A 26,738-nucleotide genomic window follows, 5' to 3' on the forward strand; every position below is an offset into this window, starting at 1 on the left:
AGGGGAAAAGGGGGAGGGAGGGGGGACTCGGAAGGGTGCGGAGCTGCACGTGGGGATCGGGAAGGGCGGAGGAACGAGCGGGGAAGGCGTTGCTTTCTCCTTCCAGTGCGCTTGTTTCCCTTGGGAGCGGAGGGGAGCGGAGGGGGGGCTCTCGGAACAAGGGGCTTCTGCGGAACTGTCTCCTTTGCCCTCCCCCGCAAAGGAGGAGGGGATTCTGGGCTTTTTAGTCTGGGAAAAGGAAGGATCCCAGGCTTCGTTCCTCTTTGCGGGGCTCTTGAACCGGCTGTCCGGGTCCTGAGGGCCCATCTGCAAAAGGAAGGTTGCCTCCCGTAAAAGAAGACACGAGGCTAACACAAACACACAATTCAGAGCTTCTCGTGACTGACCGGGGGGGGTGGAGAGGGGGCTCAATCCTGCTCGTTAGCCAAGAGGGTCCCCTCAGATCATCTGACAAACTGACGGAAACTAACAGCACGCGGCCCCTGTTTCCAGCCTTGCCCTATGAAAGCTGCAAGACACGTCACGCAAGGAATAAAGGATGCGGAGGGAGGAGGAAAAGGCCAAAGGCGTCGGGGGATCCGCGGTTCTGCAGAGAGACGTGACATCCAAGGTGTTTTAATGTCGATATATTCATGCGGGACGGTGTAGTAGCGGATCCGTGTTACTTTTCATTTTGTGTGAGGATGATGCGGCGGGCTGTTGTGCAAACCGCCCAGAGTAAGGAGCCTTGGCCGAGGGTGCGGAATGAATAAACGCTGCAGAGGCGCGGTGCCTTCGGTGGGTTGGATTTTTTGCTCTTTGACGTGCTCACAAACCGCCCTGGGGTCTGCTTTTCCTAACCCGCAATGATCCCGAGGGGCTCCCCCTGGAATTGGCTGCGGCCCCGATCCACACCAGCCTGTAGCGCTGACTTGGGCGGGGGAACGAAGGCCTGCAGAAAAGGTGGGTCAGCCTTGTGGATGTTTTTGCCTCGGGGGTTCTTTGCGTGGAGGGCGCCCCCCGCCCTGGCCCGACCAGAGGGTGACCGTCCGGAACCCGGCTCTTTGCCCTCCCTCCTCGAAGCCAAGGCCAGGCGGCGGCGGGGGGGGGGGGGACCCGGGCCGCGTTGCCATGGCGACCTCTCCCGGGACGCCGGCGGCGGCAGCCATGGCGGACGAGGAGTCGGAGCGGGACAGCATCCACACGGGCGAGTCCCGCGACCCGGGCGAGGAGCTGCAGCAGGACCTGGCCGAGCTCTCCCTGGCCCAGCTGGCCGCCTTGGTGGAGGAGACCAGGTGCCGCCGCCGCCGCCCGCCGGGAAGGAAGGAGGGCCCTCGGCTCTCGCCCACTCCCCGGCTGGGAGGCGGCTGCCCCGTTTGCGGACCACAACTCCCAGAATCCCCCCTTCCCTCCCTCCCGCCGGCGAGGCACCCCAAAGACCCTCTTCCCCCCACCCCACCCCCTGAAGACCTCTGGCTTGTGGCGAGGCCAGCCTCCCACTGGGCTGCAGCTGCTGCTGGTGGTGGTGGATTCTGGGAGATGTAGTCCACCCCCCAAAGTGTGTGTGTGTGGGGTGGCGTTTCCCAGGTGTGGGGCAAAACAGAGAGGCGGTGAAGAAGAGGGTAGGGTAGGGGGACCCCCACAGGTATGGACTCTCCCCGAGTGGCACCTCTCAGTGGGTAGGCTAACTGGCTGCCCAGAACCCCAGCAGAGAGACCCACCGCCACCGCCACCCCGGGTGTCCCCTGAGCCCCTCTTCTCTCCCCCACGCAGCTACGCCAACTCCATCCTCCAGCTGGAGACAGAAATGTTTGAGAAGTTCTTCCGGCAGATCGAACCCAAAGACTTGGTGCCAGAGAAACATGGCTCTTCGCTGGACTTGGGACAAGTGGCCTATGTAAGCGGAGCAGTTATTGATGGGGCGGCTTCCAAAGTGAGGCTGGTCTGGCCCAAACACACTCACACACTCACACACACACTTCTTTTCCACCAGGGCAACTTGAAATAGGACCAGAGCAATAAAGCAGAAAACAGGTAGCCGGGGTTAGCAGCCGACCTTCCTCCGTTTTGGTTACTCCTGCATTTTGTATATCTGGCTGTTCACTGACCAGCAAGGCCACTCCGCTCTGTTCCCACATCAGCTTTCGTTGGGTCACAATCCGGGTTGCAATTTTGGGCCTGGTGATTTCGGAGTAGGTCCCACTTTTTAGAGAGAGAAACTTACTTCCGAGTCTATATGCATAAAACCAAACTGACAGTCATTCCTGTATCCGACCGACCCCAAACTCCATTGGAGGTTTCTAACGATCAGTCCCCCGCTAAAGGTCAGTCGAAAGGAAGACAATCTGTGCCCCTTTCTTGGCAAATGCCAAAGCCTGACAGCGACATTTTGTGACTCTTGCCCTAGACTCGTTCATGACCGCAGGCTTCTTCTTTGGGTTCCAGATACGAGGCAGACGCAAATCAAAGTCCCGAATGACGACAGACCGCCTGATCTGCCTGACGGTGGAGCAGAAATGCGACATCGCTCAGAGAGAGCTTGAGGAGACCAAGGAAGACACTCAGCGGATGAAGGAGAGATCGGAGAAGATCTTGCAGAATTACCTGGTATGGTTGGCCGTGAAGATGGGAATGGGAATGGGCTCGTTCCGTTGGATTGGGTCACTGGACGGTGGGTTCTGCTCTCACTGAGTCAGCCGTTTACCTCAGGACGAATCGATAGCACAGAGGTTGGGCCGATCTCTCCATCCCAGGCGACAGACTTAGATTGCCTGTTCCAACAAACGGTGCTTGACTCTCAGGTAGACTCCGCGGTTGATCCCCCTGGGCAAGGAGCTCATCTGTTGCACAGCCACGTTTCCTTCCCTTCCCTTCTTCCTTCTGCTGTCCCCTGTTTCACTCCAGATTCACAGAACGTGGTGTGGGCTTTGTTCACCCCTGGCCGGACGGCTTCCCCTCAGCCTTCCGCCCCAGAAAGCAGAGGGCAGACTTGAGTCTTCTCACGCCTTGTGTCATTTGAATTGGGCAGGCTGTCCTGGAGGAAGCAGACATTCGCATAGCTGACATTAAGAGAGCCATGGTGGATTTTGACAAAGGAATAGTCAAGACCATCACCAAGAAGAAGGGGAGCGTCATCGCCTCTGATAAGGTCCTGCGGTTCATGGAAGACCGGATTCGCTCCAGGGTGAGAGGAGGCCGTGGGGTGGTCCGCCCGTTCTTCTCATTTTCCTGTCGGAAATTAGGTGCCAAGTAAGGACAGGACAGGGGGTGTCCTGAAACCAAGCACCCATCAATGCTGCTGTGGTTCAGTGCCAGGAACCACACATGCCAGAAACCAAACTACGACTCAGAGCAATCCTACCTGTGCTAAGCAAAACATAAGCCTCTGCCAGCGGTACGGAAAGGTGCCGATAGCCACAGAAAAGGGTTTGCGATGCCTGCACATCGCGTAGTCCCTGGAGAATAGTTGGATCCTGAGCATGGCCAAGAAATATCTCTGCCTTTGCCTAGGAGTTTTTTTCCAGAGGGATTTGCTGATTTCATCCTAGAGAGTGAAAGAGCCTCTCCCACCCAGCCATAAAGGGCAGGGCAGGGCAGACCCAGAATCGTGCAGAAACCAGGTGGCTCTCTTTTCTAGGATGCCCTGAAAGAGAAAATCCGCTTGAAGAACGACTCCTTAAAAGTCCAGAGGAAGAAGTTGCAGCTGCAGCTCAAGCAGGTACTTGAGATTTTCAGGAGGTTCTCCAAGGGCCAGCCTGGTGGGTTTGACGAGGGCAGGGCCGTCTCTCAGGTCCTGGTGGTCTGCCTTCCACGGTCAGCCACAGGGCTGGCCTGGCGTTGGCCCTCCGAGGTCTCCCACAAGGCTGGTGTGTCTGTGACCCTTTCTCTCCTTGGCTGGCCTGCAGAAGGAGGAGCTGGGGGAGGCGCTTCACGAGGTGGATTTCCAGCAGCTGAAGATTGAGAATGCTCAGTTCGTGGAGAAGATCGACGAACGCAACCAGGAGCTGCTGCAGCTGAAGCTGACGGTGGGCAGCACCCTGCAGGTCCTCAACTTCTACAAGGTTAGCAGAGGGGGCTCCTCTCCCCTCATGCCGCGCACCTACCGTGGGCAAGGAGGGCTGGCACGAGGAACGTCCCAGCCCACCTCTGCGCCCCCTCCATGGAGCCCGTGAGAGATGATCTGTGTTGCCGGGGCCCCTTGCCTTGTCTTGCTATCTTGCCTCCCTCCCTTGCAGGACCCAAAGGAGCTTACAATGTAAACCACAGAGGCCATTTAAAAAAAAATCACAGGATGAAGACAGCAACGAATAGAACAGCGTTAAAATGGACATTAAATTACCACGAGCTTAACCCTAAGATCGTGGTTTGTCGTAAACTTTACTGGTTGCCAGTTTGTTTCCTGAGCTGATTTTGGGGTGCAGGATCTAACGTCTATGGCCCTAAATGATTTGGCATCTTAATCATCTCAGGAAAGACCTCCATAAACTTAAGCCTGCCCAGGAACTTCACCCTTAATTCCCAAGCCCTTTTCTCTCTGCCCACCAGCAAAAGTGTGGCATGGGGGGTGGGTGGGAAGGAGGGCCCGTGGGTGGCGGGAGGGCCATTCTAAAAGGAGTTAACCTGCGCTACTTCTGCATTGCCCAATAATTGGGAGGCAGCAAATGTTTAGAAGATCATGGTCCTTTAAATTTCATAGCCCTGTGGATTCCTTTTGTTTTTTTTATCTTTCCAACTTTAAATCTTAATAGTTGTTGTTGCTTATTGCTTTTAAGAACTGCATGCCACTTTCAGTATATGTCTCTATATAGACTCTATATGAAGGCAGGACCTAAATCCTACCTATCAATACGTGGTAGACTAAAAAGCCCAGTTCTGCTGTACCTTAAATACCAACACGTTCCATGTGGCAGGAACTTCCACAGGGTGTCTCTCAGCAGACAATAGCCTGCAAAAGCTCACATCAAGCAAAGCCTGGGAGTTTTTCATCAGCCACAGGAGTGCGGTCCTCTGCTCAAGGACACTGAGGTCACCTCGCAACCTCTGGCTGCTCCCCTCTCAGTCCAGACCGTGTTGTTTCAGAAGAAACTGCAAAGCGCCACAGCCCTGGCCAGTCAGCTGGTGAAAGACATGGCCCAAAGAAAGGAATCGTTGGAAAAAATCGAGCACGAAGCCATCCTTGTTGGGGAGGTAAGAAGGGCCAGGGGCCAGCTCAGAAGCCGCTCTGCCGGCCGCCAAGTCTGGTTGGGCCAGGGGTTGAGTAAAAAGAACTCTGGGGGGGGGGGGGGAACTGACTGGCTTCCTTGCGAGTATGCCAAGAGCCTGCTAGGGTGCCTTTCACTTGACATGAAAATAGCCAGTCATCGGCCGTGGGCTCCTTTCCCCTTAGAACAATCCCACAAAGATTCTCTGGGCTACAAATGTAATTTTTTTTTCATTAAAGCACAACAGGTGGGTTTGGATTCAGCTGAGAACTGGTGTGGTGGAGGAGTTAGAGAGCTAGTCTAAGGAGAGGTCAGAATGGAATTTAATTCATGTTTCCAAACCCCGACTTTTCTCAGGCAGAATCGTCCCCCCCCCGCCCCCCACACAAGGTGCTGCCAATCCTCCGGCAGAAAATGCAGGTCCCAGAGCCAACACATTTCGTTATCCAAGCGCACGGCCTGTCTTTTCGTTCTTTCGCAGGAGAGGGATACGGCCGAGGTCCTGAACAAAAAGCTACGGAAGCAGCTCGCAGAATACAGAGTACCCCCCATCCTTGACTATGTCCATGAGAAAATGCAAGTCCAGGAACTAAGGAACACCATCCGGATCTGGGAGCGGAAGGTGGAAATTGCAGAGGTAGGAACCTTTTTTTTTGGGAAGAAGACACTCCTAGGTGACGGCACGCACAACGCACGGCTGTCTGGCGCAAGGTTGACCCTCGTGCTGCCGATCTTTCTCTGGGCAGGACCCAAAGGGGGCCCTGATGGGAGTAGAACCCTGGGGTGGGCTGCAGTGGGCAGGCAGCAAAAGGGTAAAGACAGTGGTGGTGGCGGGGGGGGGAGGGAGGGAGGAAGAATCCTTATGGGGAAAGGGTGGTCTTCAGTGGGGGTGTGGCCCTTCCTTATTCCAAGGGTTCCCCTCACAGCACTTCTAGCTTTCTCAGGGACACGGGAGGCTGAATCTGAGGACCAAAGGGGGACGGGTGGTGGTAGAAGGAGCTCTCCACCAAGACTGCATTTATTCCTGCTTTTATTCTGGGTTCTTTCCCCCCCCCCTTTCTTTCATGTTTTGCAGATGGCTTTGCAGAGCTACCGCAGTGTTTGGCACAAGGCAAAAATGGCCAGTCACCAGCTGCAGGCTCTTCTCCCTCCGCAAGGGGCCCACTGAGAGAGGAGAGAGGCAGGAAGAGGACTTGCCAGGGGTCTCTGGAAAAGAACCAGGCCCCACACGTCGCCTTTCCACCTTTCCGGCTCCCCTGTCCCTGACCAAACATTTGCACCAGGGCCTCACCACCAAACCCTTACATTTCTCAACGGCCTTTTGGGTCTCCAGGTGCAGCGTCACTTTGTAGAAATAAGGTCGGGCAGGTGTGCACGCTAAAACTGGAACAATGCAGAGAGAAATACATTGCGGTTTAATCTACCTCTTTGGAGTCACGTCATCTCCGTTGGGACAGGGCAGGGAGGCAGTAGAAGTTGATAAAGTCTAATTGCAGCACAGGAGCTTCCAGGAGAACCTGACAGAGGAGCCCATCTGGAGGCCTCAGCTGTGCGAGCAAAAAGCCCCCACGCCCTTCTAAACGGCCTCAAGCTGGTCCCTGCCCAGGTCTTATGCCACCCAGCCAAAGGAGAAGGGAGCTGGCTGAGATGAGTCCTTGAAGTCTCCATGGCTGACCTGACACGGCAGTAGAAATGGGGACGAGCTCCCCACCGTAGTAGTCGTAGTAGACAATATCGGACCTGCCTCGTGGCTCGCCTGGCTGCTCTGGGAGTTCATGGCTGTCTTCCCTGGGCTCCTGCGTCCAGTTAAGGCCAAGCTGGATGTCCGAGGAGTTCAGCGCTGTCTGCTCCAGAAAGGGCTCGGCTGCCCCTTTGCGTTGCTCCATGGGAGTCTGGAAGGCAGAGCGCCTCCTGCCACTGATGGGAGAGACGGGATCCCCCCATTGTGCGGTTGTGCTCACAATCCACTCGCTGTAACAGGAGACCTTGGTGTAGAGAAAGGGCCCGTAGCATCTTGCGCCTCCCTCGGTCAGGATCCCCTTCAGCAGCCACTGCTCTGTCTCCTCTGCTTGGCACACGACGGGGTTGCCGGGGTCGCCCTTTGAAAGAGAGGAGCGAAGAGACACTGGCCCACTTCCTGTGGCTCAGTCTGCCACCAAAGGAAGGCGAACGGTGGGATGGAGAGCGTCTTCTTGCCGGCAGTTAAAAGAGTCCTCATCTGGACACTCAGGGACGTGTGAGGTCCGGAGGTGAGAGTCCAGGTGGAGGTTCATTAATTGCCAGCTAGAAGATGCTCCTCCTTATGCCGCTTGCTTTCTGCAGGTGTAACGAACGTGCAACATTTTGGCCACTGATTTGCCTACATCCTTTTTTTTAAACTTGGGTCTTTTCCCCCCTTGGTAAGGATATCTGAGCAGGTCAATACAGGTGTATCAAACCATCATGAAGAACAATAAAAGCATGGGGAATACCCAAGGGGCTCAACAGCCAGGGGCCGTGGGGGGGGGGGGCGGCAGGCAAAGGCCCACTCCAAAGCTTGGCACCTTGTGGCTCCAGCAAGCTCCTTAAAGGCCTTTCCAAGAGGCCACCTGGGTGTTTCGGAGGAGGCCACGGGACGCCTGGCCAAACAGCCTCCTGATTCCTGAGCCTGCGCAGGGTTTGCCATGGGCCCTTTGCACCCAGACAGTTGAGGATGTTTCTGGTGTTACTGTTTTTACCCATGCAAGTCATATGCAGACAGACACCCCTTAGGAATGGCTGTGTTTGCTTTCCTGCCTAAAGAGGCCTGCAACTCAGCCTTTCTGGATCACGCCTCCCAGAGTCGACCAGGCAGCGTCTGGAGAGGCCCGAGAACGAAATCTGCACACCTCTAAGAATTACAGCCGCTGCCCGGAGTGTCCAAAGGGTGGGACGTCCTCCGTGCTCTTTGGAAGCGAACTCTCCCGAGGAAAGAGAACTGCCAGTGGTCTCCAAGGGCAGCAGGAGGGAGGGGGCATCCCACCTTTTAAAGGGTCCCCCCCAGCAGGGTTATAGAAGCACCAGGCGACGACTGGCCTCCTCACCAGGCATCCAGGCACGCTGTCGCCGTCCCGGTGGCTGCAACACTCGGTGGTCATGATCCTGTGCAGAGGACAAGGGTCGGCATCCACCACCTGAAGCTTCCAGAGAGAGCTGCTCCCTGTCTGGATCAAACCAGGAAGCCCTGTTTCGAGGTCTTCACAAAATCCAGCTGGCAACGCCACACCACGCACAGCCCCAAACTGGGATGTTCCCATGGGGCCAGGCAACCTTTTCCTTGCAAAAAGGAGGTGCTTTCAGTCTAAACCAGCCATTCTCGACCGGGGCCCTATTGTCCTGCGGGGGGGGGGGGGGGGGCTGGCCCATTTTGAAGGGGACCACAGACTGGAAACACCAGTTTATAAGTTTCGCTATGTGAATTATACTGCCCCGATTCAGCCTACATTCCTTTCAGCCGTAGCCCCAAAAAGAGGTTGAGAAGGCCTGGTCTAAACACACCGGATGGGTAGAGAAGCGTCTCTCCCTGTACCGGAGGGGGAACCGCTGCCTGACTCTCCCGAGGTGTGTGGACCCAACTCAGAGTCAACGGGGCTCTGCTGGTACAGCCAAACCCTCCGAGGGAACAAGAAAAGCATGTTTCTCTCAAGGCTTTCTCCACCACTGCCTGTCCCAGAGCTCCTTGAGCCCAGGAAGGATGATTGGACAGCAGGTTGGAGGAACCGCGTGCCCTGATGGATCCCAGAGAGGGCAGGAATGTGTGTTGCCATCAGGACTTGGGAAACTGCAGGGCCACAGAGGGGGGGGTGGGGGTGGGGTAAGAGTGGATACCTGGCCCAGAGTGCCATTGCCTGGGGGCAGAAGCTAGCTCTGCCGCCCCCTCTGAGCTGGTGGGATTGCTGTGGACCCACTGGGCTTGCAGCCTAAATAAGGAACAGGTCATTCGCAGCTGCTTTGGGTGGTTTTTTTGTTTTGTTTTTTTATTTTTATTTTTTGTAGCTGACACGTTCTAGGATGTCCCAGCGAGAGCCTGGAAGGAAACGTTAGAGCCGAGCAGCCGCTTGGGGTGGAAAACCCGATGGAAGCGCTCAGGGAAAACATCCCCTGGTGAGAGTTTTGGCCGTGGAGAGCCAGAGCCCCCCCCCCCGGCCCCTGTAGGATCCTTCAAGCCACAAGAGCGGGACCGAGGTGCCCATAGCTGGCTGGAGGAATGGCGGGATCCTGGCTCTTGGTCTGACACTCTCTTAGCCCCCCCCCCGGGTGTCAAAGGGAACCGGCTCCAGGGCAGGACTTACCTCTCCTTCGGGAGGCTGCAAGGAGCCCACCACCAAGCAGTTCTCCAGAGCCGTCACCGGAAAGGTTTCAGCTGGGAAGCAGATGGGCTGCACGGTCTCACTGAAACGGATCGGGGCCGCGGTCTTCAGGAGGGCGATGTCATGGGCCAGGGCGACGTCGTCAAAGGCCTCGTGGGGGACGATCGCGCCAATGGCCACCTTCAGACCGGCAACGCCAACCACAGCCGAGACCTGGCCTCTGGCCACCGAGGAGGAAGCGCAGAGGAGGCAGATCGAGAGGAAGACCTTCAGTGTCCAAGCCGTCCCTCCACATCCCCCCCATTCCTTTTGTAGGGCAAACCCTGGGGCCCCAGCGGGTGGAAATCCAACAGGACCCCACTCCCAAAGCATGGAAACAGCGGCCAAAACCCTGGAGCTGCCGGCCCACGGAATCACTGGGGATTTAATGTCAACCCCTCTGCAAGTTCCACTGATTCGAATGGTCCTACTCTAACTGCAAAAGATGGCACTCCAAGTCAGGTGCAGTGAGAGCAGGGCCCCTTTGAGTGAAAAGGAACTTGAGGAGGAGTTCACTCACTAAATGCCTGTTGGGTCAAGGTCTGGTTTACTGCTCTAGTCGGGTTTAGCAGCCAGAGGTCAAGGTCCATGTTCCAGCCACTCCTGCCACGCTTCCCTCTTCCCAGGGCTCGGTTGTGCCAGCGCAGGGGTTCTGCTTTGCTCCCAGCAGAGGATTCAGCAGCAACCCCTGCTCTTCCTACCCAAGGAGACCCTAGTCAGCCAGAGGGATAGTGAGCTGGGGCACTCGAGGCAGAGGGACTCCCTTGGCTGCTCAGGGTCCCGCAGGTCTTCCCAGGGTTGAAGGCAGCACCTCGGGGCCCCGACCTGTCATAGATCCCGGAGGCCGCCGTTACTATCCAGTGTTTGCTCAGGATGGCACCAAAGGCCAGACGGTCGCCGTCCGGGCCCTGCAAAGAGACCATCCAAGGGAAGTTGCCAGACTCTCGGGCCGAGCCTGTGGGAGCGAAGCTGTCCGGTACGCCGCATCTTGCGCCTGAGGCAAAGAGAGGGAGCCGAGCAGTCCATCTCCCGGTTCTCCCCCCACCCTCCCTCTCCTGGTAGGCACCCAAATTCTACTGAATTCTGGGACACAGGTATCCCCGCCGCCCCCCGGGCTACCTGTTTCTCCTGAACCCCAGGACTCAGAAGGCTCTCTCGGGAAAGCTCCAGCGAAGTTCCGCCACAGGTCTGCGCCCAGGCGCCACTCGACGAGGGCCGCGACAGGAGGCAGGGTGGACGAGCACAGGAGAAGCAGGCCCCTGACCCAACACCCCTGTCAAAAGGGGGCAGAAGGAAGAGGAGGTTGGCTGGAGAGGTCCTCCGCCACCTCGACTAGCCGGTGTGGCTCTCTTCACACCCACCCACCCCCAGGCCCCTTCCCCACCAAAGGGACCCTCTTCAGAAGCTCTTTCCCTCTGGAACCTTTCCCTCAGGCAATCTCGTCAGAGGCGGAACTGGTCGGCTGCTGGGAAACCCTGTTTTTCTCAACTGCTTTCTGAGGTTCATCGAGGGAAAGCTCCCCGCGATTACAGGACCACCCTGGGCATGTTCTCTAGGGCCAGGCTTCTCATTCAAGCAGGGCCCCACGGAGCAGGAGTTCCCTGACAAAGAGGGCAGGGTGACTCCTGCCCGCTCTTGAGCCCTCCGTTGAGGGCCCAGGTAGGGAAATGGGAGCAAAAGGGAGCAATAACTCCCCAACCGGGTCAAGCAGCACAACCGTTGGAGGGACGGAGCCTCTGTCCCTCGGTTCTCCTGAGGCACCACCCTGCCTTGGGGGAGCTCCACCTTCCCATAAGCGGCTTCCCACGCTCCTTGCATCTCTTTCCTCGGAGCCTTCAGTCTAACTCATTCATCTCTGAGTGATCCTGGAAGGAGCAAACCGAGCCGTGGCCTACCTCCGCTTCCCAGTGGACCCTGGCCTGGCGCTGAGCTTGCCAGCGGCCTGCCATCCCTCAAGGTATGTCGTGGCTGCTCCGTGGGGTGGGTCCTCCCTGCAGCCAGATCAGCCACTGTGAGGTCACAGTGGCCACGTTCCTGCTGTTCAAAAGGAAGGCGGCCTTCCAGGAGGAAGGTTCCGTGTGGAACTCTTCTGGAAGAGATGCTGCTCTTATGCATGATAGGCTTCTTTGAAATGGTTTTGCAAAATACTCAAAGAGTCTTGTTTTCTGCCTGGGCTTGTTGTGGAGAAATGAACAGATCTGGGATTTGGAACCCTCACCCTGGCTCTGGACTGTTATTCTTCAGTTTAGAGAACTGGGATCTACCAGGTTTTTGCACGCTGTATAAATTAATAACGAATACCTTCTGGATACAAAGCAGCTGTTGCCCTTGAGAGAATCTGATCTCTGTCCCATAATGTATCCAGAAGGTATTTGTTATTAATATATACAGTCTCTTTGCATTCTTGTGATGGCCCAGTCTGCCTGGCACACAGCTAATCACCTGGGCTAGGACCTGCTAATTAACAGTCTGCTGGTGCATTCCAGGATTAACGAGCTACTACAACTTTATCTGTTACCTGCACCCTCACCTGGGCATGGCTCATCACTTTAGGAACAAGTATATGGAGCATGTGTTTGTTGCATCCCCTGTGCCTGGATAAATCCATTTAGTTCACACCTTAGTAAATCCATTAGTCTTCACAGTGCCACAACATCCTGCCTCTCCCCCCTGTTTTTCGCCTTTATTTTAGCGACATGTCCGTCTGAGAAAACCTCCAGCCAGGCGACTCCAGAGCAAAATTTGGAAAAGCCGTTGCTACTTCTCCGGATCACAAGACTCACGCTTGGCTCTGAGGCGATCGCAGCCCAGCCACGCAACTTTCCCAAGCTCTGCTTTAGAGCTAGGATGACCACTGGTGCTCAGCCCGAGTCCCAAGAAGAGTCCGCAGGGAGGTCATCGCAGTCGGCCGCGCAAAACCCTCCGCTTCTCGCCGCGCCTCGTTTGGTTCCCGCGTCCTAGAGCCCCTTGCGAGCGAGCGGCCAATCCGGTCTCAGCACGCTGCAAGGGGGCGGGGCTGCCCAACCGGACCTAAGGGAAGGAGGTTTCACTCCGGTCCGCCAGAGAAACATTTAAGCGGCTCCTTCGGAAGCGCGGGATTCTCGCCTGGGAAAGCCAGAGAGAGAGAGAGAGAGGAAGAGAAGAGAAGAGAAGAGAAGAGAAGCTAAAGAAGAGGAAGGCACTGAAGACCCCGAAGATGGCGTCGCTGATGCTGATTTGGAGTCTCTGCGAGGGGCGGACGGGGATTTTCGTCGAGAAAGAAGTTGGAAGAAAGATGGACGCAGGCAGGCAGTTACGGAGCTTTTGGTGCTTCCATGAGCTGAGTTGAGGCGTTTAACGCTGAAATCTTATCTGCTTGCCAAGAAGTGGTGGTGCTTAAGGAGCTGCCTTCTGGCTCCCAGAGGGGATAACGTTTAGTGAGAAGCTCAGCAGCTGAGGTGTGTGGCGACGGCATGAGGGCGACTTCCACCATCTTAGAGGTGGTATCTGCAGCCCTTGTGGGTTTGCGGTGGAGGCCCCGGTTGGAGCGGCACATTGTTAAAAGCGTTTCTTCGCTTTGGATCTTTGGCGCGTCAAGTGATGGTAAACATTTGGTTGGTTCACTATTTCCAAGAGCCCCCCACCAGACAGGACTTCTCCGGCCTGGTGGTTTCCGCCTCGTGGGGGCGGGCGTTCAATCCGTCAGAAATATTTTTAAAAAGTCTAATGAGGGAGAAAGCGAGTTTTAAGAGGTAACTTCGTGTCTGCGTTCGTCTCGTCATTGCCCCCCTCAACACTTCCCCAGCCGGCTTCCTAAGGACAGAAAACAGGATCTTTTGCTGAGAAGAACTACCGTTGGGGATGCTGAAGACACGCGGCTTTTTATTCACTGATAACTTAGCCGTGACACAAGGCATCCTCTCGTTCTGTAATCTAGAAATAAAAACTCCCCTTTTGCTTTCAGTGGTTAATTGAAGTGATCAAGAATTTTCTTTGGCAATGCCATAAAAGTCAAACTCCGTGTGGTATTTGGGGTTGGGGGGTGGGAACCAGAGCTACATGGGCAGGTGCGCGAAAACCCCCCCTGCAAAATGGAGATGCTTTGGGGTCACTTAAAGCTTTCAACGGATTCCCTCCTTCCAAGTCAGCACCGTTGCCAAGGCTGCTCCTTTAAAGGCAGGCGTCCTTCCGAGGCTGTCGCCACCGCGCCGGCGCAAAGCTGGAGGCGGGGCTGACGGGTCCAGACGACAGCGGCTCCACCCCCTGACAGGCCGCGCGCTTGCGCACCACCGTCCCGTCTCCCCCGCCCTTGGCGCCTGGAGCGAAGCGGCTTTTTTTAAACGGGCGGATGGCGGAGGCCTACGTCCCGGTGGAAGCAGGGCTGGGCCCCGAAGAGAGCTTCCTTTCCCTGGAGGACATCCTCATGTCCCAGGAGAGGCTGCCGTGCCGGGCGGAGACCGACTTCCCCCGCCTGGCCGCCGTCCTGGGCAAGGCAGCGGCCGCTCCGGCCTCCAGCGACGTCCTCCCTCAGGTGAGGAACATGGGGGGGGAGGCGCCCCCGGGCGGAAGTGACGACACACAGGAGAGGGAGCTTCCACAAAATGGCGCCTACCCCCCCCCGTGCTCGAATGAGAAGGTTCCGACCTGGTTGTTGAAAGTGTTTGTGGGTGGGTGAGTGGGGAAAGAGGTCTCCTCGGGAGGAAAGGCGGGCCCCGAGGGCGCTCCTCAGCTTTTCTCCGTGTCGGCCTTTGCTCTCTGGCCGTCCTTGTCTTGGGGGGGGGTCCCTGCTGACCTGCTTGACAGGTGACACGACCCCCCCCCCGCCGCCGAAGTGGATCCCCCCCATTGAACACAATACATTCTGAGCCGGCGCTGGGTGTTCCCTCCGTTGTGATTTTACTCGGGTGGGGGGGGGAGCCTAAGCCAGAAGAGAAAAACCGATGCAATTGTCAATGTGCGAGGATGAGAGGAGCTTTTAGCTGGAAACAGGAGGTTCTCACCAGCCCCGGTCAGTCCTTTGCGGGGCCGCCTCCCTCTTCTTTCCAGGAGCCCCATTGCTCTGCTTGCCCTCGGAGGAGGAAAGGGGAGCCCTTCTTCCACCGGGTTTCCCAGCAATCGCTTGAAAAGTCCCACCAAGAAGGTTGCCAAACCGTTTCTTTTCTCATTGTTTTCATGCTTTTGCCTTTCCACCTCTTTTGGGGGTCCCGCAGGGCACCAAACTGGAAATGCCCCTCTGGCTGGCCAAAGGCCTGTATGACAGCAAGCGGTGGATTCTGTCGGTGGAGCTGCCAAAAATTTACAAGGAGAGCTGGCGGACCGTGTTCAGCGCCGATGCCAACGTGGTCGACCTTCACAAGTTGGGCCCCTACTACTATGGGTTTGGTTCCCAGATGTTAAATTTTGACAATCCTGAAAACACTCAACTAGCACAGACAATATTGCAGGTAAAAAGGGGCAGAAGAGGTCATCCTTCTGTGGTTCTGGTTGGCTTTGCAGCCAGCTCCTTTCTTTTCTTTGGTATCTGACATTCATGTACATCCGCATTTATGTTTATGAAATATATTGAGAGATTGCCTTTCTTCTCAAGTGCATAGCGATAGTCTGGCATTCTCCTAGAAATATATTGAGAGATTGCTTAGTAGGGCTCACTGATTTAAGGCCAGGAATGGATAAAAGCAGGCAAAAGTTTAATTAATATTTATATATGGATTGACAAGTACTTACAAGCCAAATGTTTCAAAGCAGCGTACAAGATATGAGACACAAGAGGCAGAATGCCCTCTATACATTTGCATACAGGGTGGGCTATAAATGGTTTCAATAAATACATAAATAGTAGTGTCACTTTGCAGCATTGGCATACTTGTAATCTGACCCTGACTAACCGCCAGAGAAAGAGAGCTGCTTGAACTTGGTGACCCCAAAAGGCATTTTTCCCTCCCCTGAGTAACCGTGTTTCCCTTGTTAGACCTTTATTGGCCGATTCCGTCGGATTATGGACTCCTCACAGAACGCTTTCAACGAGGACACGTCTTCATTGGTGTCTCGACTAGATGAGCTGGAGCGAGGCTTATTTCAAGCAGGCCAGAAAGGACTCAATGATTTCCAGCGCTGGGAAATGGGCCAGGCTGCCCAGATCACGGTGTCAAGCCTCGTCCAGAATTACAAGAAGAGGAAATTTAGTGACCTGGACAGCTGAGAGCTCGAAGGGGCAAATGAGGCTTTCAAAGGGGCTGCTTGTTGGGCAACAGACAAACAAGGAATGGGCATTCATGTTGCCATATCCTATGTCCAGTGAACTCTCGGTTCACATGAGGATCTGTTGGTCTGTTCTGGTTTTATGGGCAGTTAAATAAACACAGCAAGCATCCATTAAAAAAAAGAGCAGTAATTCAATGTATGTTTCAAGTAAGGGTTGCAGAAACTGGGCAAAAAAGATGAGCTGTTTCCAGTTTACTTGAAAGCAAAATAAACCCTCTGAACTCTCTTGCTGTGAATACTGAGGAATCACCAAAAGGTGTCAATGTAGACATCTCTGCTTCTCTAGAATTCCCTGGGGAGGCCGTGCCATTTAAAGAATTCCTGCTTTGACCATTTGAGGATCACTCAGATGAATGGGCATTTGTCAGATTCACTTTTCTTTTAAGTCTCAGCCACAAGCAAATTATGTCTAGCAAAAAGGGTTGCCTTCATAGTGTCAGTCTACCAAATAAGTAGCTAGTGGGACTTTAGAGGTGGTGTTCAGCCCCCTTTCCTTTTTTTCCGGATCAAGATGCCATGGTAACATCCAAACATGACTATTAAGGTGAGACCCTTTTCCAGAAATTCCCGCTTTTCGTAGCCAGACAAATTGTGGGGAAAGCCCTAATGGTGTCTCACACTTGCTTTTGTTGTATATTTTACCACTGGTTTTATTGTGTGTTTCTTTTCATATTGAAAATATTTCTGCTGCTTCCAGTGATTACAATTTAATATTTGACATGTTCATGTACTACAAAAGTCTGTTTCAGTGCCATATTTTTCTCGGCATTAGACATTTTTGCCTATGACTGTTATTTATAGCTTGCATAGAGTACTAAATGCTTTATGGTTCTTTCCCCTCCGGCCTCCATTTAACCAGCTAATCTTGGGAGAAGGCATTTTAACATTAAAACCCATTAAACATACCTGCCTGTGTGTCCTCTCTTTCTGTCTATATACTTGCCGGCTGCAGAAAAAACGGGCAGAAGATTTCAAGTTTTCGAGAAGATGCTAGAAAGGAGGAATTCTGTGTTTTGCTTAGCTTATTTGACTACTTTGCAATGGGAAGCTGTAGGAATCTCCCGTGGAGTCTGATGGATCCTTAGTTTGAACTGCTCTGAACTGCCAGGATGGGGACACTTCACGGAAGATCATTTGCAGCAAGCTGGAGCTGAAGTGAGTGCGATCAGGACCCTCAAGGCTGCCTGCCAGCAGCCAAGTCCAGGAACACAGTCTGCCGCCTCAGAGGCTTCAAGGGGCTGGGCTGGCTCAGGACCGTTCTTGCCAAGGCCGCTGTGTAGTCCTTGGCCACTTCAGAATCCAGAGTGGCAGCTGTCATCTTTTGAATCGATGCAACGCGGCGGTCATTGGGTAGAAGGCCATGCCAGTTATTCCCCTGGTCTCACTTGCGTTCCTTTTGCAAAACATTGAGGACCTGAACTTGAATCACCTTTCCTTAAAGGGAAGGTACTTGCTCCCTATTTTGAATTGTGGTCCTCCCTCGGGGAAACATGCGGCTTTTGCGGGAGGTATGTGTGTGTAGGTGGGGGGGAAGACACTTGGTTCCAGGGCCAGTGATGAAAAACCTCTGTTTGGACCAGGTGCTTTGGGGGCTACCTGGAAATAATCTGCTGGAGAGCCCCAGGGGGAAATAGTACATGTTTCCCAAGAGAAACACAATGCAGTGTCTGATAATGAAGCGTTTAAAACAAAGCTAAGTTCTGTGACGTGTCTGAACTGAACAGACTGGCGAAACCCATTTGGGAATGTTGTCCATCAGGAGGCAAAAGAGTCTTTTGTTGTGTTTTGCAATACCTGGAAGCTCCCAAAGGCTTCCTGCCCTCTTCACACGGACTCAGTTTTTTTTAAAGAAGCCAGACAGTGGCCCTGGATTTGGGGCACTGTGTTGTTTTTGCACTGGTGTTTGGAAAAGGTGGGGGTCACTGTAGGTTACTGAAGCCCCACCTGCTACTACATGCAGATCGCGCTCCAAGTGAGAAGGCATGGGTGGGAGGCCTGAGAGGCAGCGTTGGGCAACAGCCCTCTTCCAGTTTGCAAAAGAGACATCAGCAAAACGAGTAACATGAAGTTGATTGCAACACATTGGCTGCTACGATCATTGATGAATAATGCTTTAATACAGAATAAACCGCTGCCTTAATTGATTTTTGTCATGGTTTCGCCCAAGGGAGGATCAGGTGTTCCATAATGTGGTCCCTTCCAGGATCGATACACACCTGCAGGCATCACCAATTGGGATCAGAAATGGCTTCTGCTTTTCCATCTTGGCACCAAGCCTCACTCCAAGTTGGGTGGGCGCCAAATCCTGGCTCGAAGGACCCTGTTTCTCTCCAGAGCTTCCACGGTCATGGGGAGACCCTGTGGCTGCAGCCGGCTTTGTCAGTCCTGCCTGCCTTCCTCCTCTGTGCCTTGTGGATTAAAAAAAGGATGCCACGTTGGAGGGAGAAACCCCAAGAGCCAAGCTGGGAAGGAGGCTGTGGGCTCTCCCATAGTAGCGGGAGAATTAAAGGCAGAAGAGAAGGGGCTGGTAGCACGCTCCAACCCACAGAGACAGGGGACAATGCCTCTTTCTCCCTGGGCCAGAGGACATCTCAAGAACCAGAGGGAGGTGCTCATAGCAGAGCTGCATCTGAGTATGATGAGGATGGACGGAGGTCAAGGAGGGGGGTGTTGGACATGTTCTCTGGGCAACTGATGTTTGGGTGCCCCAAGATGGCTTACAAGGCAGTGAAGGGCCCCCGCTCACCTCTGGCACTGCCTCCCAGCCCCTTTGGGCCCTCCTCCTGCCTCCCCAGTGTCTCTGCCATTGCTCCATCCTCAAGGGGAAGGAGCGAGAGATGGCTGCTGTGCCTTTGGAAGGAGTCGGATGCAGGGAAATTCAGGGGGCAAACCTTGCCCTGTCATGGCGGGCCGGCCCCACCATGAAGGGAGAAGGCTGCCTCAAGGGGCCAAGGCGGGCAAGCGGCCCCTCGCCTGTCCTTGCACGTGGCATGGTGGGGCTCAAGTGCCAGGGCCCGCCTGCTCCCTCCCGGCTGGCTTTTCACTCTGCAGCTGCAACCTGGAACAGCCTCTTGGTCTCGAAGTAATCTGGCCATCTGGGAATTAAGGGGGGGGGGGGAGGAGGCCTGAGGAGTCGGGACTCCTTGCCTGGAGGCCTGAGGAGGCGCCGCTCTCCCTTCAGCCAGAGTCTCACTGTGACCAGCAGGAGAGTGGCAGAGCCAGGAGCAGGCGGCTGGGAGAGGCAGCGGGAGGTCCACAGCCTCCTCTCTGCCCCCGAAGCCAGGTTGCTGCCTCGAGGTGCAAGGGGAGACGTCTTCTCATCCTTGACACTGGAGTGAGATCCGCTTTGCTGTCCAGCCAGCAGCGGCCTGGGGCCTCAGAAGGGCCGCCCTTTTGAGCCAGCCCTGGGAGGGTTGCGAGCCACTGACTTTGTCCCGCCTGGTGGGCTGAGGCTGCTTCTCAGCAAAGCTCACGAGGGTGGCAGCCGAGAAGTCGGTGTGGGGCAAAGTGCCCGGAGACCTTTCTGCCGCTCTCCTTGCACCCCAAGAGGTCAGGCCTGGGCTTTTCCATCATGCTTTCTGAGGTGGCTCCTGTGGGCAGCTCTTTGACTTTGGCCTGGCGTCCCAAGGAGAGCCGGAGGCCAGTTCTGGAGCAGCCCTGCCATTTGTGAACCGCCCCACCACTTCACTGGACCACCGAAATCCCCCGGGAGCAGATTTAGCATTGCGTGCTAATTGGCAGCGACAGCTCGCTGTGTTCTAGCACGTGGCATTATTGACACATTCGTTGTGAGTGGGGCTCAAGGAAAAGTGAAGGTCACAGTCCACTCTGGGAAGGCTCCCAGCAGGCAGGAGCACATCCCACCCCCCCACCCCGTTCTGTCTTTGCCAGGGTGGCCACCTACACCCAGGGGTGTGTGGTAGCCATACTGTGAGGACCATAGCCAGAGGGGGAGGGCCTGGCTCATTGTTGGCTCTTCCATAAGGTTGTTTATTTGTTTGTTTAGGTTTGGTTTGGTTTATTATATACTTCTATATACTGGCCAAGCTAGTACAGAGCACAAATTGGGAGGAGGAGTTAACAACAAATACGTCTCCCCCCCCCCCCATTGCCAGCAATCCCTGAAAAGTATTAACAGGCACATTAAATTAAATAAGTAACCAGGATGTAAGAATAAAACAACAAATGATGACGGCATCTAGTTCTATAAAAAATTATCAGCATCTATTGCAAAATTCAGATTGAGCAGCTGCTTTGTTTACCTTCTTCACTCCCATCTCCATTCAATTGTACCCAACTTAGAGAACGCTGGAAGACCTTTAAATCACAGCATGCAGAGAATGGGAGATTCAGGCGGAGGGGTTTGGCTTGAATATCCTTTTCTCATGCCACTTCTGGATGAACTGAAGCTAAGAGCTGGTTTATAGGAACATTAAAAAGTTTTGTTTGGGGGGGGGGGAAAAGAGATTTTGCTTTTCCTATCACTGATTCTTTTTGTCTTTACTTGTCTTCCAGTATCATAAGGCCTTTGTTTCACCAAGACATTCATCTTGCAGTGAGATATTGTCTTGACTTAACCTGAACCAAACGAATGCAAAATTCAGTGGAACCAAGATGTTGTGAATCTGGATTCTAGGCCCTTCGCACTCCCAGATCTCTGTCTTCGGCAAAGAGCACCTTTCCCCCACACCATGCCCTAATGCTTGGCCCCTCCTCAAAGGACATCAATGTGCACACACACATATATATTATTAAGTATGATAGTTCAGATGTTTTGTGCACTTATCACCGCTGCAGAACATTGTTACTCTGTGCATTTGTTCTGTTTCCCTGCAGGACCCTGGACAGCTCCAAAAGGAGCTCAGCATTGGAGGCTAGCCTGCCAGCCCACAGGTCAGCTTTTGCTCCCTTAAGAGCGAAGACCTGAGGGAGTCTGCACACCTCTTTAGGTACCAGCCCCAAAAATGTTTCAGCAGCCTCTGCTTGGTAGTCCTCCCCTCTGCATGGGCTTGGGTTTGTCGGCTGATTGGTGGTCACAGATCTCACCGGTGTGGAAGAGGACCACCCATTTCTAGGATAGTCTAAACACCAGCCTGGACCACCCGTTTTTCTGAAATGTGCCGCTCTGCCTTCCTGCCACCTGGGAAGCTGCTGCCCCCCAGTCTGTGCAACTGAGACCCACATGGATCTCATCAGGAGGGTGAATTTTTTAAAAAAGAAAAAAAAAAGATGATTATGGAAACTCAACCCTAATGAGCTTATCTTTGCTTGAGTGAACTAAAAGCACAGGGGAAATTAGCTACATGGACTGGAGTTTTTAAAAGCAAGTGTTAATGTTTAAAAGCACCTAAGGGGTGAAAGGAGGCCAAGCACTGGGTCCTGAAAGGGGTGTGTGGGTCGCTGTCATAGGCCTACCCTTAATCAGAGTGAGGCTTGTGCAAGAGTGCTCCCAGGTGGATCGGGGCCTCTGTTGACTGGTAGAGGAGCCTGCTTCAGATGGCCGGGCTCAAGAAATAAGGAGGTGTTTTCTTTTTGGTTGTTCTGGGTTTTTCGGGCTCTTCGGCCGTGTTCTGAAGGTTGTTCTTCCTGACGTTTCGCCAGTCTCTGTGGCCATGGGCATCTTCAGAGGACAGCAACCTGTACTCTGGTGTTTTCTTTTTCTTTATTTTTCTTACAACCATTTCTATTCCAATGTATTTGGGCTATATTCCCCCTCTAGGCAAGCAGAGTATTGGAAAAGAATACTTGGAGAAGAAGATCTTGAAGTCTCACTGGGCCTAAGACTGGATGGATTTTAGCCCCCTTATCGGTCAGCTGATAAGAAACGAAGCAATTGCTTTCTTTCCGCATGCAGTGAGTTCCTCCTTCAAGAAGGTGGCTATGCTGAGTCTGGAGTTTTGCTGAAGAAAGCAGCTTTTTGGCTGTATGCACAAGCCTGTATGGAAAACCTAAAGTGTGCAGGCCAGACCCCCCCCCCCAGTTCCTACTCAGTGGGATCCACACCTCACTGTCTGTTGGTCTTAGATGGGTTCGTTCCAGCCTAGTAGGGACCACCCCCACCCTCCAGGCCGTTATCCTCCTTGAAGTCCTGTCCAGAGCATCTGTGGCCTCAACCTCATTTCCAGGAAGAGGGGAACTAAATGGTTAAATAGCCTGCCAACGGGGCCTGGCTCCCTATTTCTGGGAGACAAGACCTGGAACAGCTGCTGGCCAGACTCTCGGATTCTGTGGGTCTCTCTCTGGCTGGGGAGCCAGAGGTCGAGGGTTCGATTCCCCCACTGGGGGACCAAGGCTGGGAACCAGTGATTTAAAAGATCTACTAGATAGTTCAGTGGTTGGAGCCAAAGTGTGGGAGTTGGATTCCCCACGGGGGCCTCCTGGGCAGGGGCTGGACTGGATGATCCAGAGGGTCTCTTCCCGCTTTGCTGTTCTAAGATGATGATGGTGAGCCGGTGTAAAAGGATAGGCGAGCAGGAGGAGAAAGCTCCGAGCCCCTCCCTCCCTCCGGGGTCAGCCTCCATGGCTGATTCCCGATGGGGCCGGATCTATGGGCCGCCGTTCTCCCACCCCGCCCCACGCCAGCCGGCTGGCCCATTAGGAGAGCTCCGGGCGGATCCATAGCCCCCCGCCTGCCTTCCTCTCCTCCTGAAGGTCGTTGGCAGGGGAAGCCAAACTCTCGCCGGCCCCCAAACCCGCCCGGCTGCCTCCCGAGAGGGCAGCGTGTCCAGGAGCCCCAGGGACGGAGGGGCCTCGGCGCCGACCCCCTGCGCCCCTCATCCCCGGCGGCGTCGGTGGCGGGAAGGTCTGCCCCTCGCTGCTCGCAGGTAGGAATGGCTGCAAGCCCCGGGGGCCGGCAGGGCGCCTCTCGGGACCCCCGGGAGGGGGGGGCTTGTCCTCAGGAGGCCTTTTCCCATCGCCCGCCTCCTCCGGGGGGGCGCGTCTTGCCCTCGGCCTTCTGCCCCCCCCCCCACATACTCGGGAGCTTGAAGCGACCCCTGTTTCCACCCCCGGCTCCAGAGGCAGGAGGGCCCCGAGGGGGGGCCACGGGGCCGGCGCGGGTCTCCCGACTGGGCAGAGCAAGGCAGGGCACCCGGGTGAGGGGCCGAGGCGATCCGGCCAGCCCAGAGCAGGGCGCGGCGCCAGGGAGGACAGCCTCGGCCGGGAGGTGGGCCCTGGGCCGGCTGGCCCTCCCGTCGAGGAGCCCCGCTGGCCCCCGGGCGAGCTCCGGAGCCTGGGCTCCCGCCTCGGCCGGCCCGGCAACGCCCCGCTCGGGCGCCGGGAGGTGGGGGCGCGAGGGCGGGCGCCAGGCTGCGCCCGGGCCGGAGGGGGAAGGGAGGCGGAGGGGGGGGAGGGCGACCCCCCCTTCCCGAGCCCCGCGGTCCTGACGCAGCGCCAGCTCCCCCTCCCCCTTTAAAGGGGGCGCCCTCCCGGCCCGCGCAGCCTCGTCGGTCGCGCCGCCGCCGCCACCGCAGGAGCCGCTCCCCGCGCGCGATCCAGACGGCCGAGCGGGGCGGGGGCGCGCACGGCGCTTCTTGGCGCTGCTCCGCAGGATCGCCGGTCAGAGAGGCCGTGGCCGGGCGCGCCCCTCCTTGTCGCCGCCGCCGCCTGCCCGCCTTCCTCCCTCCATCCCTCCCTCGAGAGAGAGAGAGCCCCGCCAGGGCCGTCGGCGGCTCTGTCCGTCCCTCCGTCCCTCCGTCTCGCCCGCCTGCTCCCGTGGGTGGCGGCGGGTCCTGTGGCTGCCTGGTCGTCGCCCCGCCGAGCTGTAAGTAGGGACGGCCTGGGGGGGGGGTGATGGTGGTGCTCGGCCGACCTGGGGAGCCGACGGGGCCCCTCTTTGCCCGGGAGGGAAGGCGGGGAAGGAAGGAAGGAAGGAGGGAGCCTCGCCTCGCCCCCCGCACCTTCTGCCAGCTGGCCTGGGGGGGGGGAAGAAGAGGCAGCGCTCTTGGCCCCCCCTCCCGCCCACGGGTCGCTCTTCCCCCCCCGCCCCCCCCCGCCGCGGAAGCGTTGCTTGGCCAACCGGCGCCCCCCCCCCCCCGCCTGCCCTCCCTCCTCGCTGGAGCCATGCCCGGCCATCCGCAGTGAGCCGCCGTCGCCCGCCTCGCCCGCGTCCTTTGTCTCTGCCGCCTCGGTCAGCCGCGGGGCCGGGCCCTCCTGGGGGGCCATGAAGGGCTGGGGCCATAAGATCGAGCTGTTCGCAGGTAACGGGGAGCTGGTGGCGCCGAGAGCAGGGCGGGGGGGGGCGCGGCGATCGCCCGGGGGGAGCTGTCTGGAGGCGATGCGGCTCCCAGGCGGAGCCCTGAGGACCGGCACCGGGGGAGGAAGGTCGGGGGAGACGGGCTGCCGGGCTGGGGGGGGGAGTGGGAAGGAGGGAGGGGGGCCTGCGTAGGATTCGGGGTGGGGTCCGCAAGGGCCAGCAGTCCCAGGCTGCCCACGGCCCGCTCCCCCTTCCTTTCCCCGTTGCCCGCGGGTGCGTGCCTGCTGAGAAATGGCCGGGGCCCGGCAGAGCCCCGCTGCCCCCTCCCGGAGCCATGGGGGGGGGCATCAGGACCAGGGGGTCTGGGAGGCCCGTCGGCGGCCTCGATCCCGGCAGGGAGGCGGCGGGCTGGGCCAGCCTTCCCTCTTCCCCCTGGCCGGGGAGGGTCTGCCAGGGAGACCCCCGAACACCCGGGGCTTCGAGCGGGGGCGGGGCGGGAAAAGGGGGCGGCCAGCCTGCGGCCCTCGTGGAGGCCTGGCGGATCCCGCCGAGCAGGGGCGGAGAGGCTCCTGCCAAGCCCCCCCCCCCTCTGTCCCCTGGGGGCCCGGCCCCGGAGCGGCGTTTTGGCAGGAAACAGGGTCCGGGCGGGGGGAGGTCCGCAACCCCCCCCCCCACACGAAAGCAGAGAGAGGGGAGGGGGTTTCTCTCATCCTGCCAGGATGGAAGTTGCTGGCGGTGGGAAGGCCACAGAAGGGCTGTGGAAATGTCTTCTGACTTGACCAGAGAGGGGGATCCATTCGCATTTTAAGGGGATGTTTAGCGCTTTCCAGCAACGCGAATCATTCCCTTGCTGTGACTTTTTGTCCATTATTTTTAAGTCCTCCACCCCAAAATTGTTGTTACCTGCGGTCAAGTCACCTCTGACTTCTGGCAACCCTATGAGTGAGCCCTCTCCAAAATCTCCCCTCCTCAACAGCCCTGCTCAGCTCTTACAAACTCAAGCCTGTGGCTTCCTTGAGAGAGTCAGTCTGTCTCCTATTGGGTCTTCCTCTTTTCCTCCTGCCTTCTGCCTCTCCCATCTGCATGAGGGCCTTTCCCAGAGAATCTTGCCTTCATGTAATGTGCCCAAAGTAGGACAGCCCTCCGTTTCGTCATTTCCCCCCCTCTAGAGATAGTTCAGGCTTGATTTGATCTCAGACCCACTTGTTTGCCTTTCTGGCAGTCCAGGGCAACCCCCTGGATAAAACAGCACAATTCCAGTGGAGTCTGCACCGGAGGCGACACTCCCCCCCCCCCCCGGCCATCCCCATTGCTTTGGATATCTGTGCCCCGGCTCCCTCTGGTAAGGCTGACACCGAGGGAGGGGGGTGCTGCGAAGGCTGTCACACCTTGTCAGGATCCCTGCTTCCTTCCGGGCTGGCAAAAGCCGTGTGAAAACAGCTTCTAGCGATGCATATAGAAAGCAAGCGAGCGAGCAGGCGAGTGGGTGAGCAAAAATGCCTCTGATCCTCTGTCAAGTGTGGAAGGAGCAGTGATTATGTGTGAAGAGGGTTTTCATTACCCCACACCTGTTTCCTTTTCTTGGGAAAGCCACAGAGGATTTCCAGGCGTTTCTGAAGGGTGATCTTAACCCACTTTATGCAGGCTTCTGGCCTGGGTGTGGGTCAGAGGCAAGCGCTGGTGGCCTTGTTTCACGATTCCTTCCTTCCTTCCTTCCTTCCTTCCTTCCTTCCTTCCTTCCTTCCTTCCTTCCTTCCTTCCTTCCTTCCTTCCTTCCTTCCTTCCTTCCTTCCTTCCTTCCTTCCTTCCTTCCTTCCTTTCAATGCAGCAGAGCAGAGCAGGACGGCCAGGGGCCTCCATTCCCCTGGCGATGGACAGAGGAAGCAAAGCCTCTCGCCCTGGGAGCAAGGACTGGGCCAACCCCCACCCCCACCGCTTGTGCTTTCTCACACCATTCGCTGGAGTTCTTTGATTTCAGGGTGGATTGTGCGCCACTGCCTTGAGAAAAGGAGGTGGAGCAGTCCCTTCACACACACACACACACACACACACACACACACACACACACACACACACACACACACACACACACACACACACACACACACACACACACACACACCCCAACTCAACACGGGAAGCAGCGCTCAAGGCCAGCAAAGGTGCTTTAGCTCCTGACGCAGAAAACGGCAGAGACCTCTTTGCCTCCCTGGCAGCCAATGTAGAGCAAACATAAATCGATGAGGAGCAGCTGCCTAACTGTTCACGATGCCCAGAAGCTGCTGCCTGAGGCAGGCGCTCCATGTGGCCTCGTGGGAGGGCCGGCCTTCTCCCTCCCACCCCCTCCTTCAGAGTTTTCTTCTGGGCCGCCTTCCCCAGTTATGGCCCCAGATCTCTGCTTTGAGCCAGGCACCCAAGCCGGTTCCCCCACCCCACCCCAGGATCCTGGGGGTCCCCCCTCTGCATCCCTGCCTCCACCTTCCAGACTGGTTGATTCCCACGTAGAGTCAGGCCCCCTTTCCGATGTTCTGGGGCGGGGGTGATGGTGGTGAAGTCTCAGGACCTCGGCATCCTCTGTGAGGAGGGTCATCCCCGTTTGGTGAGCCACCGATGTCCAATGGAGGAGGAAAGGGGGCCCCTAGGGACCCCCCATAACCCGCCTCCCAGCCGTGCTCCCCCTTGAGGGGCATCTGGCTCCCACCCTCAGAGGGCTCAGCAACGGTGCCAAGAATTCTGCACCACCTTGGAGTCCCAGAC

The 26,738-nt window shown here is 56.4% G+C and overlaps 4 protein-coding genes across 11 annotated transcripts in view; 3 read left to right on the forward strand and 1 right to left on the reverse strand.

The window, feature by feature from the left end:
- Nucleotides 1–84: 84 nt before the first annotated feature.
- Nucleotides 85–6,603, forward strand: CFAP263 (cilia and flagella associated protein 263). Of its 5 annotated transcripts, none has more exons than XM_072980551.2 (9): nt 85–942; nt 1,753–1,876; nt 2,425–2,586; nt 3,008–3,163; nt 3,617–3,697; nt 3,885–4,040; nt 5,059–5,166; nt 5,662–5,817; nt 6,256–6,603. In XM_072980551.2, the coding sequence occupies exons 2-9, from the start codon at nt 1,787–1,789 to the stop codon at nt 6,346–6,348; spliced, it is 1,002 nt and encodes a 333-aa protein (XP_072836652.2). In that variant the 5' UTR covers nt 85–942; nt 1,753–1,786; the 3' UTR covers nt 6,349–6,603. The 5 variants fall into 5 exon arrangements, with proteins under 5 accessions (XP_072836652.2, XP_072836653.2, XP_072836654.2 ...); XM_072980552.2 differs by having other exon boundaries at nt 85–777; XM_072980553.2 differs by having other exon boundaries at nt 85–610.
- Nucleotides 6,577–12,862, reverse strand: PRSS54 (serine protease 54). Its single transcript, XM_072980546.2, has 6 exons — nt 12,078–12,862; nt 10,667–10,820; nt 10,373–10,541; nt 9,491–9,728; nt 8,243–8,362; nt 6,577–7,279 (listed from the first exon to the last, which is right to left on the reverse strand). Exons 1-6 carry the CDS (start codon nt 12,153–12,155, stop codon nt 6,767–6,769), a joined length of 1,272 nt encoding a protein of 423 aa, XP_072836647.2. The 5' UTR covers nt 12,156–12,862; the 3' UTR covers nt 6,577–6,766.
- A 950-nt stretch (nt 12,863–13,812) lies between these two features.
- On the forward strand, nt 13,813–16,692 carry GINS3 (GINS complex subunit 3). Its single transcript, XM_020797901.3, has 3 exons — nt 13,813–14,057; nt 14,737–14,970; nt 15,495–16,692. The coding sequence occupies exons 1-3, from the start codon at nt 13,875–13,877 to the stop codon at nt 15,723–15,725; spliced, it is 648 nt and encodes a 215-aa protein (XP_020653560.3). The 5' UTR covers nt 13,813–13,874; the 3' UTR covers nt 15,726–16,692.
- A 5,789-nt stretch (nt 16,693–22,481) lies between these two features.
- The window catches only part of NDRG4 (NDRG family member 4), a 32,588-nt gene continuing 28,331 nt past the window's right edge, over nt 22,482–26,738 (forward strand). For 2 of the 4 annotated variants that reach the window (XM_072980563.2, XM_072980564.2), the window contains exon 1: nt 23,852–23,985. In XM_072980563.2, coding sequence (XP_072836664.1) covers nt 23,949–23,985 — 37 coding nt within the window. In that variant the 5' untranslated portion in view covers nt 23,852–23,948. Of the gene's footprint in view, nt 22,612–23,275; nt 23,550–23,851; nt 23,986–26,738 lie in introns of those variants that run through there. The other 2 variants (XM_072980568.2, XM_072980565.2) reach the window with 2 other exon arrangements.

Source organism: Pogona vitticeps, chromosome 10, assembly GCF_051106095.1.
Source record: "Pogona vitticeps strain Pit_001003342236 chromosome 10, PviZW2.1, whole genome shotgun sequence".
NCBI classification, from domain to species: Eukaryota; Metazoa; Chordata; class Lepidosauria; order Squamata; family Agamidae; genus Pogona; species Pogona vitticeps.

Bases quoted from the DNA above. Each gene is read 5' to 3' on its own strand.
- PRSS54 (XM_072980546.2), bottom strand. From the start codon at position 12,155: ATGGATTTATCCAGGCACAGGGGATGCAACAAACACATGCTCCATATA. The intron at 10,821-12,077 runs GTGAGGGTGCAG...CCCTTTTGACAG, and splicing joins AAGTGATGAGCCATGCCCAG to GGGTGTTGGGTCAGGGGCCT. The intron at 7,280-8,242 runs GTGAGGAGGCCA...TCTCTTTCAAAG, and splicing joins ACAGCGTGCCTGGATGCCTG to GGCGACCCCGGCAACCCCGT.
- GINS3 (XM_020797901.3), top strand. From the start codon at position 13,875: ATGGCGGAGGCCTACGTCCCGGTGGAAGCAGGGCTGGGCCCCGAAGAG. The intron at 14,058-14,736 runs GTGAGGAACATG...GGGGTCCCGCAG, and splicing joins CCAGCGACGTCCTCCCTCAG to GGCACCAAACTGGAAATGCC. The intron at 14,971-15,494 runs GTAAAAAGGGGC...TTCCCTTGTTAG, and splicing joins TAGCACAGACAATATTGCAG to ACCTTTATTGGCCGATTCCG.
- CFAP263 (XM_072980548.2), top strand. From the start codon at position 1,111: ATGGCGACCTCTCCCGGGACGCCGGCGGCGGCAGCCATGGCGGACGAG. The intron at 1,275-1,752 runs GTGCCGCCGCCG...TCCCCCACGCAG, and splicing joins GCCTTGGTGGAGGAGACCAG to CTACGCCAACTCCATCCTCC. The intron at 5,818-6,255 runs GTAGGAACCTTT...CATGTTTTGCAG, and splicing joins GGAAGGTGGAAATTGCAGAG to ATGGCTTTGCAGAGCTACCG.